We start from the raw sequence: 12,759 nt of genomic DNA on the forward strand, positions 1-12,759 counted from the left end.
CTAGTGTGTGGGAGACAGACAGAGAGATGTTGCTTTCATGGTGGGCCATGCATTCATTATTTGATCATTGCATCACGGGGGGTTCTTATGGACAGCTGGATGGGGGGTAATGCAAAAATAACATCACCAACAGATTTCCCAAGCAAAAAAAAGGTTTATTTTCCTTAAACAGATAACAGAAATAAGGCCTTCCGTCCTGTGGCCGCTTTACAACAAAACCAAAAGTGTCCCCTTTTGATCCCAGGAGTCCTCCCTCCATACAGGGCTTTGCATCGCTTCCTTCTCCAAGGCTCAGTTCTCTCCACCCGTTCTCTTCCTTTGCCAGCCTGGTGCTCTGGCTTTTAAACCCTGCCGGAATCAATTGGCTTAAACAACTACAGCTGTGTGTTCTGTGAGGCATTCTGGTGTCTGTAGTTAGTGTGACACCTGCCATTTTGGGGTGGGGCCACCAATCCTGGGAGGGAATGTAGCAGCCTTCCACCACCTGGCCACAACATATCTAATTGCAGTAAAATTGCCATCATCCAGTTCCCTCTCAGGGAACTCGAGCTGCGTGGAAAGCTGTGGGAACGCCCCTGCGTGACCGCGTCATGAAGCACGTGTGAAATCTAAACAATGGCGAACTGGTACGTCCATAGGCGGGCGACGCCAAGACCAGGAAGAGGACCCGAAGGGCAAGCCCATTCATCTCTGTGCCTTCAGCAAGTCCGTGTGAGGTTAAGTATGGCTGAGCGTTTTGTCCAGTGTGCTCCCCCTTGCACCCGCTTTAATACAGGCAGGGACTCTCACACTTTGTGTGTCTGCTTGGATCTGAAGCACGCTCAGCTAGCCCTCGAGGGGGCTGGTTGTGGAGATTGCGAGGAATCCAGGATCTCGTACCATGTGTCGGAGTTACGCGTGCCGGGTTCCTCCACTCCGGACGAGACACCGCTCTCACGGTCTTCCAGCTCCGAGGAGCTGCTGGAGGTTCTCACTCGAGCCGCTGAGAAACTCCGCATCAGCTGGCCGGCGGATAGGCAGGAGCCTACTACAAGCGGTAAGTTGCACGAACAGTTTCTGCTTTCCCGTAGAGTACCTGCGCGCCGGTGCTTGCCATTCTTCCCGGACCTCCACGCCGAGGTGTAGTCGTCCTGGGGAAAGCCGGTGTCCGCTTGCGTTTACAACCCGTGTACGGCTTTGTGTTCGTCACTAGCTGAGGCGAAACGACATGGCTGTCGGTGAGGGGGCACTGACGGGCCACTTATCCCGCTGCAAGGAAGGCGTATGCCGGTAATTGGAGGCTCTTTGTCACTTGGTGTGGGGAACGACAGCTAGACCCAGTTAACTGCACGGTCAGTTCAGTACTGGAGTTCCTGCAGGAACGATTCTCCACAGGTTTATCACCGTCTACTATCAAAGTATATGTGGCGGCCCTGTCGGCAACTCATGCCCCACTGGATGGGCGTTCTCTGGGGAGACACCCACTGGTATCCCGCTTCCTCCGTGGCACCCTGAGGCTGAGGCCAGCAGCCAGCACAAGAGTACCAGAAGGTCTCTCCGGTGCTCCGTTCGAGCCCATCGCAGAGGTCGCAGTGAAGTATGTGGCTCTTCCTGCCTGCTTTTTCTTCCCTAAAAAGAATTGGAGATATGCAAGCCCTCTCAGTGTCCCCCTCGTGCTTGGAGTTTGCACCCGGCATGATGAAGGCGTTTTTACTTCCTTCCCCCGGCTATATTCCTAAGGCTCCGTCCACCACGGTCGGGCCTATTGTGCTGCAGGCGTTCTGTCCTCCTCTGTTCCTGACGTCGGACCAAGCGAAACTCAACCTCCTCTGCCCAGTTAGGGCCTTAGACTCTGCAGGACCGCCCTGTGTAGACTTTCCGAACAGTTGTTTGTGTGTTTCGGACCATCCAATACTGGGGTCCCGGTGTCTAAGCAGAGGATGAGCAAGTGGGTGGTTGAGGCCATCTCACTTGCCTACGAATCGGCTGGTCAGCCCACACCTTTGGCTGTCAGGGCCCATTCTACCAGGTGTTTGTATGGCGGCAGGCTGGTCCTCTCCCCACACGTTCGTGAGGTTTTATCGTCTAGACCTTAACTCTGCTCTCGTCTGAGTGTGCGCCCTGACTTCACACTACGGTCACTGGCTCATATGGCGGAGTGGGTATTGCCGTTCCCACAGCGTTTCCACGCAGCTCGAGTTCCCTGAGAGGGAACGTCTCCGGTTACGTATGTAACCTTAGTTCCCTGAAGGGAACGAGGCGCTGCATGTCTATGCCATACTCCCGGCATGCCCGTGGCACTTGATACGGCCGTTCAGAGATGAATGGGCTTGCCCTTCGGGTCCCTTTATATCTTCCTAGTCCTGGCGTCGCCCGCCTATGACGTACCAGCTCATTCTACCAGGCTTATCAGAGGCTGAAAACCTGAGTGATTTCTTCCTGCCAATTAGCTTTTTCCTAATACATATTATGAGACAACATGCAGGTGAAGTTAGCACAGAAAAAGACCAATTATGAGATAAAAAAAGTTTTAAAGTGTGTGATCTTTGGATTGTGCTCCAATGTGGCCAGACCTAACTGTTCTATCCACAATCTTTTGCCCCTGGTTTATGCAGGTTATTATTATTATAACAACACCGTGTTGTCAAACTATAGCTATTGTATTAGGATAATTATGATAATTCTGTATGCAAACCAGGCTAACACCAATTATGTCTTATCATTATTTTCCCGTCCAACAATTTGCAGTTCTACTCACTTATGGGTTTTGGGACAGCAACCAGTTTTTAATCGTTGACACAATAAATAATACACCCACAGGTCGTCAGTTCCTTAATTTTACCAGGGTTACCTCTCTGATTTGGCACCATGTGCAGCTATACCCTAACCCTTTACTGTCTTTGTGAACTATTTATTTAATTATGTTGAGAAAGAAATCTGTTTATTATGTTGCGGGTCATTTTGACCCGTATTGTGTAAATGCACTCAAAACAGTCAAAAACGAGTTAAACCAATAAGAACTTTATTTTAAATTAAATAAACATTAAGATGAGAAGAAGAGATATACTATTCAAACACTATATTAAAGAACTCCTGATATCATATTTTCCTTCGTCACAAACACTTTTTTTTCCTTTAACTTCCCCATGCCCCATTCTCCTCGGGTTTTCAATGTTCAACATTTTCAATGTTCCCCACATGATGGACAGAATGTCACTGTGCTTTCTGCAGATGTACTTCTTGCACCTCACACAACAGGTACTTGTTTTACTGTCATCTCGGGAGGGACAGACTTGGCATCTTTTGCGTTTCTTTGCACCTGTATCCAAAGGATCCATTGTGGGTTGGTCAGATGCCCTGCCCTAGACCTTTGTGATGGCAGCTGCTGGGGCTCGAGCTGGCCTGGCCCGGTTCTGGATCTTGGGAGTGACGAGTGTTTTGCCTAGTTCTTCCAGGGAAAGTCGACGTCGGTTCAGTTTGCTGGCATTCCACTGCTGGTTGATCTCAATCCACAGCACATAGGCATTATAAGCAGACACATCCACAATGTTGTAGAAAACCACCAAGGGCCAACGGGCAGTCTTGCGCTGGCAGCTATATGTTGCTGTGACTTTGTCAAGATTGTCAACTCCTCCTTTGGTGGCGTTGTAATCCAGGATCATTTGTGGCTTCATGTCCTCTCTTGTGCTCAGAGATGCATCTTTGTGCATTGTGCTCATCACAAGAACATTCTTGTTTCTCTTTGGGCAGTAAGAAACAAGTGTTGTTTTCTCCGTGAAAGCACATTTTGAGGAATGCAGAGGTCTTCCTTGCATCTTCAAAATCTCACTGGGAAGTTCATCTCCAAGACTGTAGGATGTAAAGAAGTTGTCACATTTGATGTTATGACCTTGCAGCCCTTCAGTCATCTCCAATACCACACGCATTCCCTGATTCTTCTCAGGTGCTCCTCCAGGTGGCTTTCCAGTATATACCAGCAAGTTCCACGCATAACTGGATTTTGCATCACAGGCTGGCCATATTTCGCAGGCTTGCTTGGCATATACTGTCGGAAAGGACAGCGTCCTCTGAATGGAACAAGGCGCTCATCGACAGTAACATGGGGGCCAGGATTATACAGTAAAGGCAGGATTTCGACCCATTTATCCCAGACATCTCTGATCGCTGCAAGTTTGTCTCTCTCGCGTCAACCAGCTCTGGTGTCACGGTTGTCAAATCGGATCACACGAGAGATCATGTGAAATGTCTCCAAAGACATTGTTGCTCGGAAGATTGGCCTTCCATTCTCTTCATCCCATAAACTTGCAGTTGCTTCACCCTTTGACCTGTATACTCCAGCTAACACCAGAATTCCAATGTAAGCATGCAAGTCAGTTGGATCCAGTGGCTTCCGTTTTTCTTGAAAGACACGCCTCCCCTCCAAGTTGGTCATGTTGAGGATTATCTTCTCTATGGGTGGGGATATGAAGAGCTGAAATGCTGATTCAATATCATCAACTCTTGTGGCAAATCTTGTCGGACCAGGAGTAATTTTGATGACATTAGATGATGTCAATCTGCCTCGGCTTTGGTGTGGTGATGTTGACCATTTTACTTTACCATCTTTAGATGTCCATGTCCCCTCTGTGGATGACGTTTCTTGTTTTTCATCTGATGAAGGGAAACCGGCAGACTCGTCCTCTGAAACCTCCTCATCGTGGGAAAATTGATAATCTGGATCATCAATAGCATTGTCCTCTGGCTCTGAAGGATCCTCTGTCTCTGAAATCTCTTCCTCTACATCACTTTCCCAGTTCATAAGCTGTCATGATACTTCTTCAGCTGAAAATCGTCTGGAGCTCATTTTTGGTGTATTTCTCAGAGAAAGGTACGGTGGCCCTGAAGTGCAAATCACAACGGCAAATAGTAAAACACAAAAACAAATAGGAAAACACAACAACAAATAGGAAAACACAACAAATAGTAAAACAAAACAACACATAGGAAAACACAACAACAAATAGAAAAACATAACGGCAAGAAGGTGAACACAACAACATTAACTTCTTACGGAAAGGGTAGGGCCTTTCTATCAGAGGACGGACCCTTCTGATTGGACAGACGGACTGACTGTCTTTTAACAGGAAGTACTCGCTCACTAGACTTTCATTCGGCGCGAAAATACGGCGAAAAGTACAATGTTTTGCGGTAATTGCGGTCAAAAATTGTTGGCGAACCACCAGAATTTTTGCAGTGGTTGTGGGCAGAGACTTGGAGAAAGTGTGGAACCAGAGTCTCAACCGACTGATGGACCATCTTCCGGTAAGTTAACGTAATCCTATATGAAGCTAATGGTGGGTTTACTCTGCTTGTCGTAAATGTCATTCCTTATCACGCTAGCTATACACCGCACATTCGATTGAATTAACGTTAGGTAACAATGAACATTAGTTTAGAAAATACGTAACGTTAGTTATGTTTATTTGCATATTATGATCGTTGGCAGACAATCGCGTCGGCACCACAACATCCCTGCCTAAAACTTCCCTCCCTCCCCTTGTGCCTTTTAGATATTTAGTTAATTATTTACGATCAAGGTGATAATAAGATCAGATATGTGTCAAGGAAACCGCGTTCTCAGCCATGTGTTTTATTTTGTAACGTAACTTTTGTTTCTTTCTATGAACCTGTAATGCATGCTCTGCCATTTTATAAGAATGCATGTTGTGCTTCCCTGTAGTATCACAGAATCCTCCGTCCAACCCAACCCCAAGAACAAAAACCTTTCTGGAATACCGGAAGAAAAAAGCAGAGGAAAGGCAAAAGTTTTCTTTTGGTAAAATGCGGGAAAAGAAAAAGGAGAAAAGGAAAGTGCAGGTAAGCAAATGTGATTTGATATAGCCCAGAGTGAGAGTGAATAATTATATAAACTCTAGTGTTGACTTGCTGTCGGCATATCATCATCATTTGAACCCAATACCTAAGCCCCCTGATAGGGTCAATTCAATGGCAAACAATATAGTGTTTCTTCAAGTAATGTTGGGAGATTAAATAGGTTTCTGTATTGTTGTCAATTCACTCAGAAAACAACATAGAATTCCCTGAGTTTATCTATTGGACATATTTACTTTTCAACTGATTTCTAAACATGAATTTTCTCTGGAAATTAATAAAAAAGCGCAATTGGCATTATTTGACCAAGATCAATGGTTGCTCTGCTTTCAGTCACATTTTGAATGCAAGGTCAATTTGAATGCAAGGTCAATTTGGGGTCTATCTGTAACATTTGCCAACAGAGAAAAAAACACTTTAATTAAGCACTGTTCTTTTTTCTATTGCAGATTAATCTTGGCTTGATGACTGCTCAGAGGGGTGTTTTAAAGCCAATACGTGGGAAAACCATTCCCATATCAATCGACTCTGACGTCACTGCTCAAAGTCTTCTTCATCAGAGTGTGAAGAAAATGAGGGACTTCAACCAAGACTTGGAGGAAGGAGCCTTCATCCTTCTGTATCCAGATGAATCTGAAGTCATCAATACACCTGGGACTGAAAGACCTTTTATTCTAGAAGAATATAAAGCAGAATTGGGAAAACCATATTCAAGAATCACACTTTTTATCTGCCCAAAGAAGGACTTTGAAACGGGTAAGTTGTCATGTTTTGCCACAGCCATTTATTTATGAGGTTTTACCTCTGAGTGATAAATACAATAATAATAAAATAGTTAATATACATAGTCCCCCATGGTGTTTTCTGCATTCATGTTAAAATTACTGCAAGTTGGAGTTGTAGATGGGGGAAAAAAAAACATTCAGTGAACTGTTTCTGGGGAAGTGTCTCAAACCAGCTTTCCAGTCATCCCTTTCTTCTGGATTTAACTTCTTTTTAAATGTCTGTCTTTGACTAACACCAATCAAGCTAACTTTAATTGTTTTGTTTTTTTCAGTTGGAGAGGTGTTCAACATTTCTGACTCTGACACGAAGATTGTGATAAAAAGACCCCCCACAACGCTTGACTTAGCTGACACACTGGTGAGTGCTATGTAGAGCATTTTTGGGTGTATTTTTTTCAATGAAAATGTTGTTTTTGTTTGCTGTGTTCTGATCAACCCCCATTGTCTTTTTAATTCTTTACTACAGCCATGTGAACCTCTTCATGAAAGCAGTCGAATACAGACGAATGCAGAGGATATCGGCCCAAGTACCTCCGGATGTCCTGGAATGGCAAGAACATATTACAGGTTTGGTTTTGGGGCTTTTGTTTCAAATAGTCTAGAACAGGGGTGTCAAACTAATTTCAGGTTCAGGCCAGATACTGTCCACTTTGATCGAATGCGGGCCAGACCATTAAAATGTTGTGGGTGTGTGGCTCGGGTCGATTATTATCTTCCTTTAAAGGCGTCCAAACCTTCTCCTCTTGTAATTCTCATGGAAGTACACAAAGCAGCGGGCAGCTAAACTAGTATCAGAGAGGGCCAGAACACCAGACAGCTGGTCTGTACGTAAATGCTGGGGGTTGAAAAAGGCGATGTCAATTTTACCCACCGAACTGTCATTCTTCAACTATGACAAGGTAAAATTGGTTTTGCAATCAATTACCCCTTTAACACTCTTGAATACTGATTAGAAGACACACAGTATGTTTCATTATATTATATTTTGTGTAAATATTTTCTCTTTGTAGCAACTACACAGACCTGTATGCACCTATTGTCATTGACGATGACGAAGATGATGAAGTTCTAACTGTCAAAGAAACAAATGAGGCATGTTCTTACGAACCAACGTGAGTCATGAGTGCATGAGTATTATCCATCATTTTGTCTTGCACAAAGTACAAGTAGTCATTAAACAAATAAACATCACTGCCAGTTTGAGTTACTGTGCCGAGAAACTGTTAAAAAAAACAAGGTCAATTAGAGAGATGTCTTTTTGTAAGGAACTCCATTTCAATGTATTAAAATGTAGCCTAATGTTTTATTAACTGCTTACTGTCCTACACAATGTAACTTTTCTCTTTTCTTGTATTTTCTTTTTGTTGTTAGGCATACAAGTGCACCTGAAATAATTGCAAATTTGGCACTTCCCATTGACCACAAGAAAGTCAGCAGATTCAACGTGTCCAGATCTAATGTATGGGACGGTGCTGTCAGAGGTTTTCAGCGTAGCACATACTCCGAGGAGAATGACATGTTTGTTAAGTTTACCGATGATGCTGGCACCTATGAAGAAGGCCTAGATACTGGCGGACCGAGGCGGGAATTCCTCACGCTTCTGATGAATGATCTGAAGCATCGCGCTATCTTTGACGGACCTCCAGAAAGCCGCTACCTGGTGTACAACTCTACAGGTGTCTTTTTGTCATGGCAGTTTTTGTTTGTTAATGTATTTTAATGAAAGTATTATTTTTGTTGTACATTAAGTCCCACTTTCTGCCAAAATTAAGAACTTTAAGGTAATCTTTAAAAAAAAGTCTCAATGGAAAATAATGGGGTCCTGTCACCTGGACCACCACCTGAATCTAACAGAAAAGTTGCAATTAACAGAAAGATGGCCTTTAACTGTCATTTTTATGTACTCCGCATGAAAGCTGTCAGGGAGAATGAATATGTCCTGGCAGGAAAGATCATTGCTGTGTCGATAGTACACGGGGGACCAGCAGCACATTTCCTGTCAAAGGACCTCGTAAACCACATTGTAGGGAATCCCAGTTTTGGTGCCACTGTGGAAGATATTACAGATGAGGAGATAGGGAGAGTTCTGCATCAGGTATGAAGTGACCTTGATTCAAGTGTGTTTACTAAGAGCACATGCAATTGTTCGTAGTTCAATTTCAGAGTAAGGTCATAGTGAAATAAACCAGAAGATTCAGACACTACTTCAGTAAGACAAGTAAAAATTAATTTTATCCCTATCTTGTTATTTGGTTTATTCGACTGACCATTGCAAGATTCTCACCCTATCAGGGGCGGGGTTTGCTAAGTCTCAAAGTCTTTTTAACAGGTCCAGGAAGCAGAATCTGTCGAATGTTTCTGCAAAACAGCTCCATGTTCCAGACTGCTGGATGCTTCATACATGTGAAGACTTCTGAGGACAAGAAAACTCTTGTAGAGGAATACCTCAGATGGTATATTCTGCACCGAAACCAGAGTGTTATTTTAAGGTAATAGTTCTAAAGACTCGTTCTCTGCCTCCATTTATTAAACATTTCAATCTCATGTTTAAAAAACACATACTTTCCAGTCTCATGATTAATCACTTGAATGCTTTAAAAGTGGCTTCAGAGGATTGTGTGAGATTCACAACTGGTAAAGCGTGTTTAGTGAAAAGTTTGTTTGATCATTGTTCCTACTAGATTCAAAGAAGGACTTGCAAATCTAAGATTTTTGACCGCACTCCAGCAGCATCCGTCCGTGTTGGCCCCACTCTTGTGCCACTCTCCGACAAACCTGACAGCTGCCGACATGGAAAGCCTGTTTAGACCACACCTCAGTCCAGCAGGAAGTAATAGTCGGCAGAAAGAAAGCAAAGCCCTTGGATTTTGGGCAGATTTTCTTCTTGATTGTGAAGGTTTGTTATGGCTTTTTTATGTTTTTTGTAAAAAGTGAACATTTCGAAACTCTTGACTTTCTTGTTGGATGATAAAGACACTAAAACAATGTTGACGTTTCCCATTCAGAAAAGGCGACTGCTGTGTCCCTGGAGGATGTACTGATGTTTTCGACAGGGCTCGCATCACTTCCACCTGCCGGAATAACACCACCACCATGCATCGAGTTCTTGACAAATTCGCCATTCCCCATGTCAAACACATGTGCAAATACACTAAAGCTCCCCCTCCTTGAGACCTACAGTGTCTTTAAGACCAACATGGAGTTTGGCTTACAAAACTCTCCGGGGTTTGGGTGCATTTAACTCTGCCAAGTCTGAATTTTTGTGCAGTTCATAAAGCATAAAAGAGTACATGCTCAGTTCAGTTCCAAGTATTTTAATCAGTGTTATCGCTGTTCATTAGTTGATAAAACCTGATAATAAATAAACAGTTAAGCCACATTTGAGAATGTTTTCCTTTAAAATCTGGCCTTTGTGAGTGTGCTGCAGTCAACCATATTTATAGACCGGCTATGTCTTTCAAGGTGACATAGAGTTCTGAGGCTGACTCCCAATCATGTGGCTGCTGCAATATGTTTTGCTGAACAGTCTGTTGAAGGTAATCCTGCATGTCTGGATCGCTGCATGAATGAAGTGTTTGCCTTGACTTTATTATTTAATACACATATTTGTGTAACAATGTGTATAGTCAATTCATTGTCAGTTGATATGGAGTTACCTGTGAGGCAAGAGATAAAGTTCATCTGGAATTTCCCCAGGACATGATGCAAGTCTGTGCACTCATCCAGGTCTTTTTGCAGGACATCATTAAAGCAGAACCTCAGTATGTCCTGATGTTCATGGCTGCCATTAAAGTGTCCAGAGTCTCTCAGGTCTCCAAACAGGTCCATCCAAAATTGAGCCCTAGGAATACAATTCATTTAGGATTCTTATTTTACACAAAAGGATAATATAACTATTGATGAACTACAATGAGGCTATGACAAAAATAATTAACTGCTGCGAATATCAGCTAAATTCATGATTATGTGAATGCATGAGTGGATGCCCACCTTCTGTTTTACCTGCTGAAATACATTTTTATTTTACGAAAATATTTTTTGGCCAGATGAATACTAACAGTGTATTACTTACCTTCCTTTTCTCAAAATGGACCACCACGCCTCGATACGTTGATTCCCAACCGATGATCCATAATTGTGGCTAGAGGAGCCTGCGTAGTAGTCTGTATGCTCGTGTCTGAGGGTACACTGTATTGCAGCCATGGTGCCATTTTCTGTTCCATGGTCCGTCCTCAGTGTCATTGGGACCACACCGACACTCTTGACACAATTGATATAGTTGTGGGCGATTACCGATGGGTTGTTGTTGGTAGCCCCACAAACAAGCCACATGATCCTTCTTGAAAACCCGTCTATACATCCTGAGAGAGCCAGGCCAAAGGGTTTCAGCTTATCGTATCCATCTACATGCCAGATGTAGTTTGGACCCATGGAATGATACGTACGCCTCACAAACCTCCGGCGTGTTCTTGCATCCGTTCCTTGTGGATTTAGTTGCTTCAGCAATCTCATAACTGTGTGTCGTTTAACACGTAGCTTGTGTTTTTGCTGAAGTACTTGCCACATCGTCCGATTGCCGAATAGTTGGCCTGGTCCACGCAGCTCTGTAATGATGGCGCATCTCACTTCATCGCGTTGTGAATAGTTTTTCCTTCTGTACAACCCTGCTTCTCTCAAACGTGACTTCAAAGTGCGTATACTCATATTAATGTTGTGATGGGTGGACAACATATCAACAATCACGTTGTATGTGTGCCCTGCATCAAAATAATTTGTTATAATAGCGAACGTTTCTTCGGTGGTAGTCATGTTTTCAAAGAGGGCGCTTTTCCGTGTTTTTCTTTTTCTACTTCCTGTTAAAAGACAGTCAGTCCGTCTGTCCAATCAGAAGGGTCCGTCCTCTGATAGAAAGGCCCTACCCTTTCCGTAAGAAGTTAATGTTGTTGTGTTCACCTTCTTGCCGTTGTGTTTTCCTATTTGTTGTTCTGTTTTCCTATTTGTTGTTGTGTTTTCCTATTTGCCGTTGTGATTTGCACTTCAGGGCCACCGTAGAAAGGGCATTGAAACAGTGACAAGGACAGGGGAGAGAAAGTCCCTATTCCATAAACACCTGGTTCTGATTGGCTATTCAGAGGTAATCATAATAAAGTACATCAAAGAGACATGTTTATTTTGGATTTGAACAGCCACTTTGTGTCTGGGTCAAAATGACCCGCAACATGATCTTTGTATACAAACTGTGTGCAGACACTCCACGACACATCAAAGTGTCCAGATTTTACACAGCAGTTCATGACCCTAGATGAGGAAAAGTCATAACATTTCATGGAAAAAAAATAAGGATAACCTGCACTTTGGTCAACACAAAAATCGAAATGGTTCCAATTGACCCTAAACATAACATAAGGGTTAAGAATAAATATCCCCTCTCCATATACCATGATTAGCCATACCGTGGTGTGCAAACTGTATTAATCTGTTTAACATTCAAACACCTTAACATTGTTATTATTGCTCCAAGGCAACCACCGCATAGGAAATGCCCAAAATTGATGTTTTTGTCTATGGCATCAGCTTCTGATCCTATGCATTTTGTTTGCAGTATTTTCTTTGATGCAGCTGAAAGTGCGCCAGCACATGACAGAATTTTCCCCCATGTTTTCTGATCATCTGCCTACGGCCAGTGCATGTGGCCTCGCCCTCACCCATCCACCTTGCTCTTGGGGACATGCGGAAATGCGAGTTAGATAGGTCTTCTACATGTTACTGCGGCTCTCTGGGATGTTAACCAACCCACAAACGCGAGCGTTTCGCACCACAGGTTTAGGAGCAAAGTCTATGCACAGACACAATGACACAGTGTTAGAAACTGAATGTTATAGTCAACATAAAAGTATTGCAAATGGCATTGATATGCATTCAATTGTAGAATAGAATATATTTTAAGAGACCACTGAGTATACATAGTAACTAACTATAGCAACCAAAGGCCCAGGTTTGACACTTATCAAGCAATTCAATTCAATTCATTTTATTTTGTATAGGCCAAAATCGCAAATTACAAATTTGCCTGAGAGGGCTTTACAGTCTGTACACATGCAACATCTTCTGTTCAAAAAAATGA

At 43.3% G+C, this 12,759-nt stretch overlaps 1 protein-coding gene across 1 annotated transcript; it reads right to left on the reverse strand.

Moving 5' to 3' along the window:
- Positions 1-3,341: 3,341 nt before the first annotated feature.
- LOC119197391 (piggyBac transposable element-derived protein 3-like) lies at positions 3,342-4,777 on the reverse strand. The gene is given in 2 exon segments (XM_037453649.2): positions 3,342-3,994; positions 3,997-4,777. Coding segments are annotated over 2 exon segments (1,434 nt in total).
- Between the last annotated feature and the right edge of the window lie 7,982 nt (positions 4,778-12,759).

This window comes from Pungitius pungitius, chromosome 11 (genome assembly GCF_949316345.1).
Source record: "Pungitius pungitius chromosome 11, fPunPun2.1, whole genome shotgun sequence".
NCBI lineage: Eukaryota > Metazoa > Chordata > Actinopteri > Perciformes > Gasterosteidae > Pungitius > Pungitius pungitius.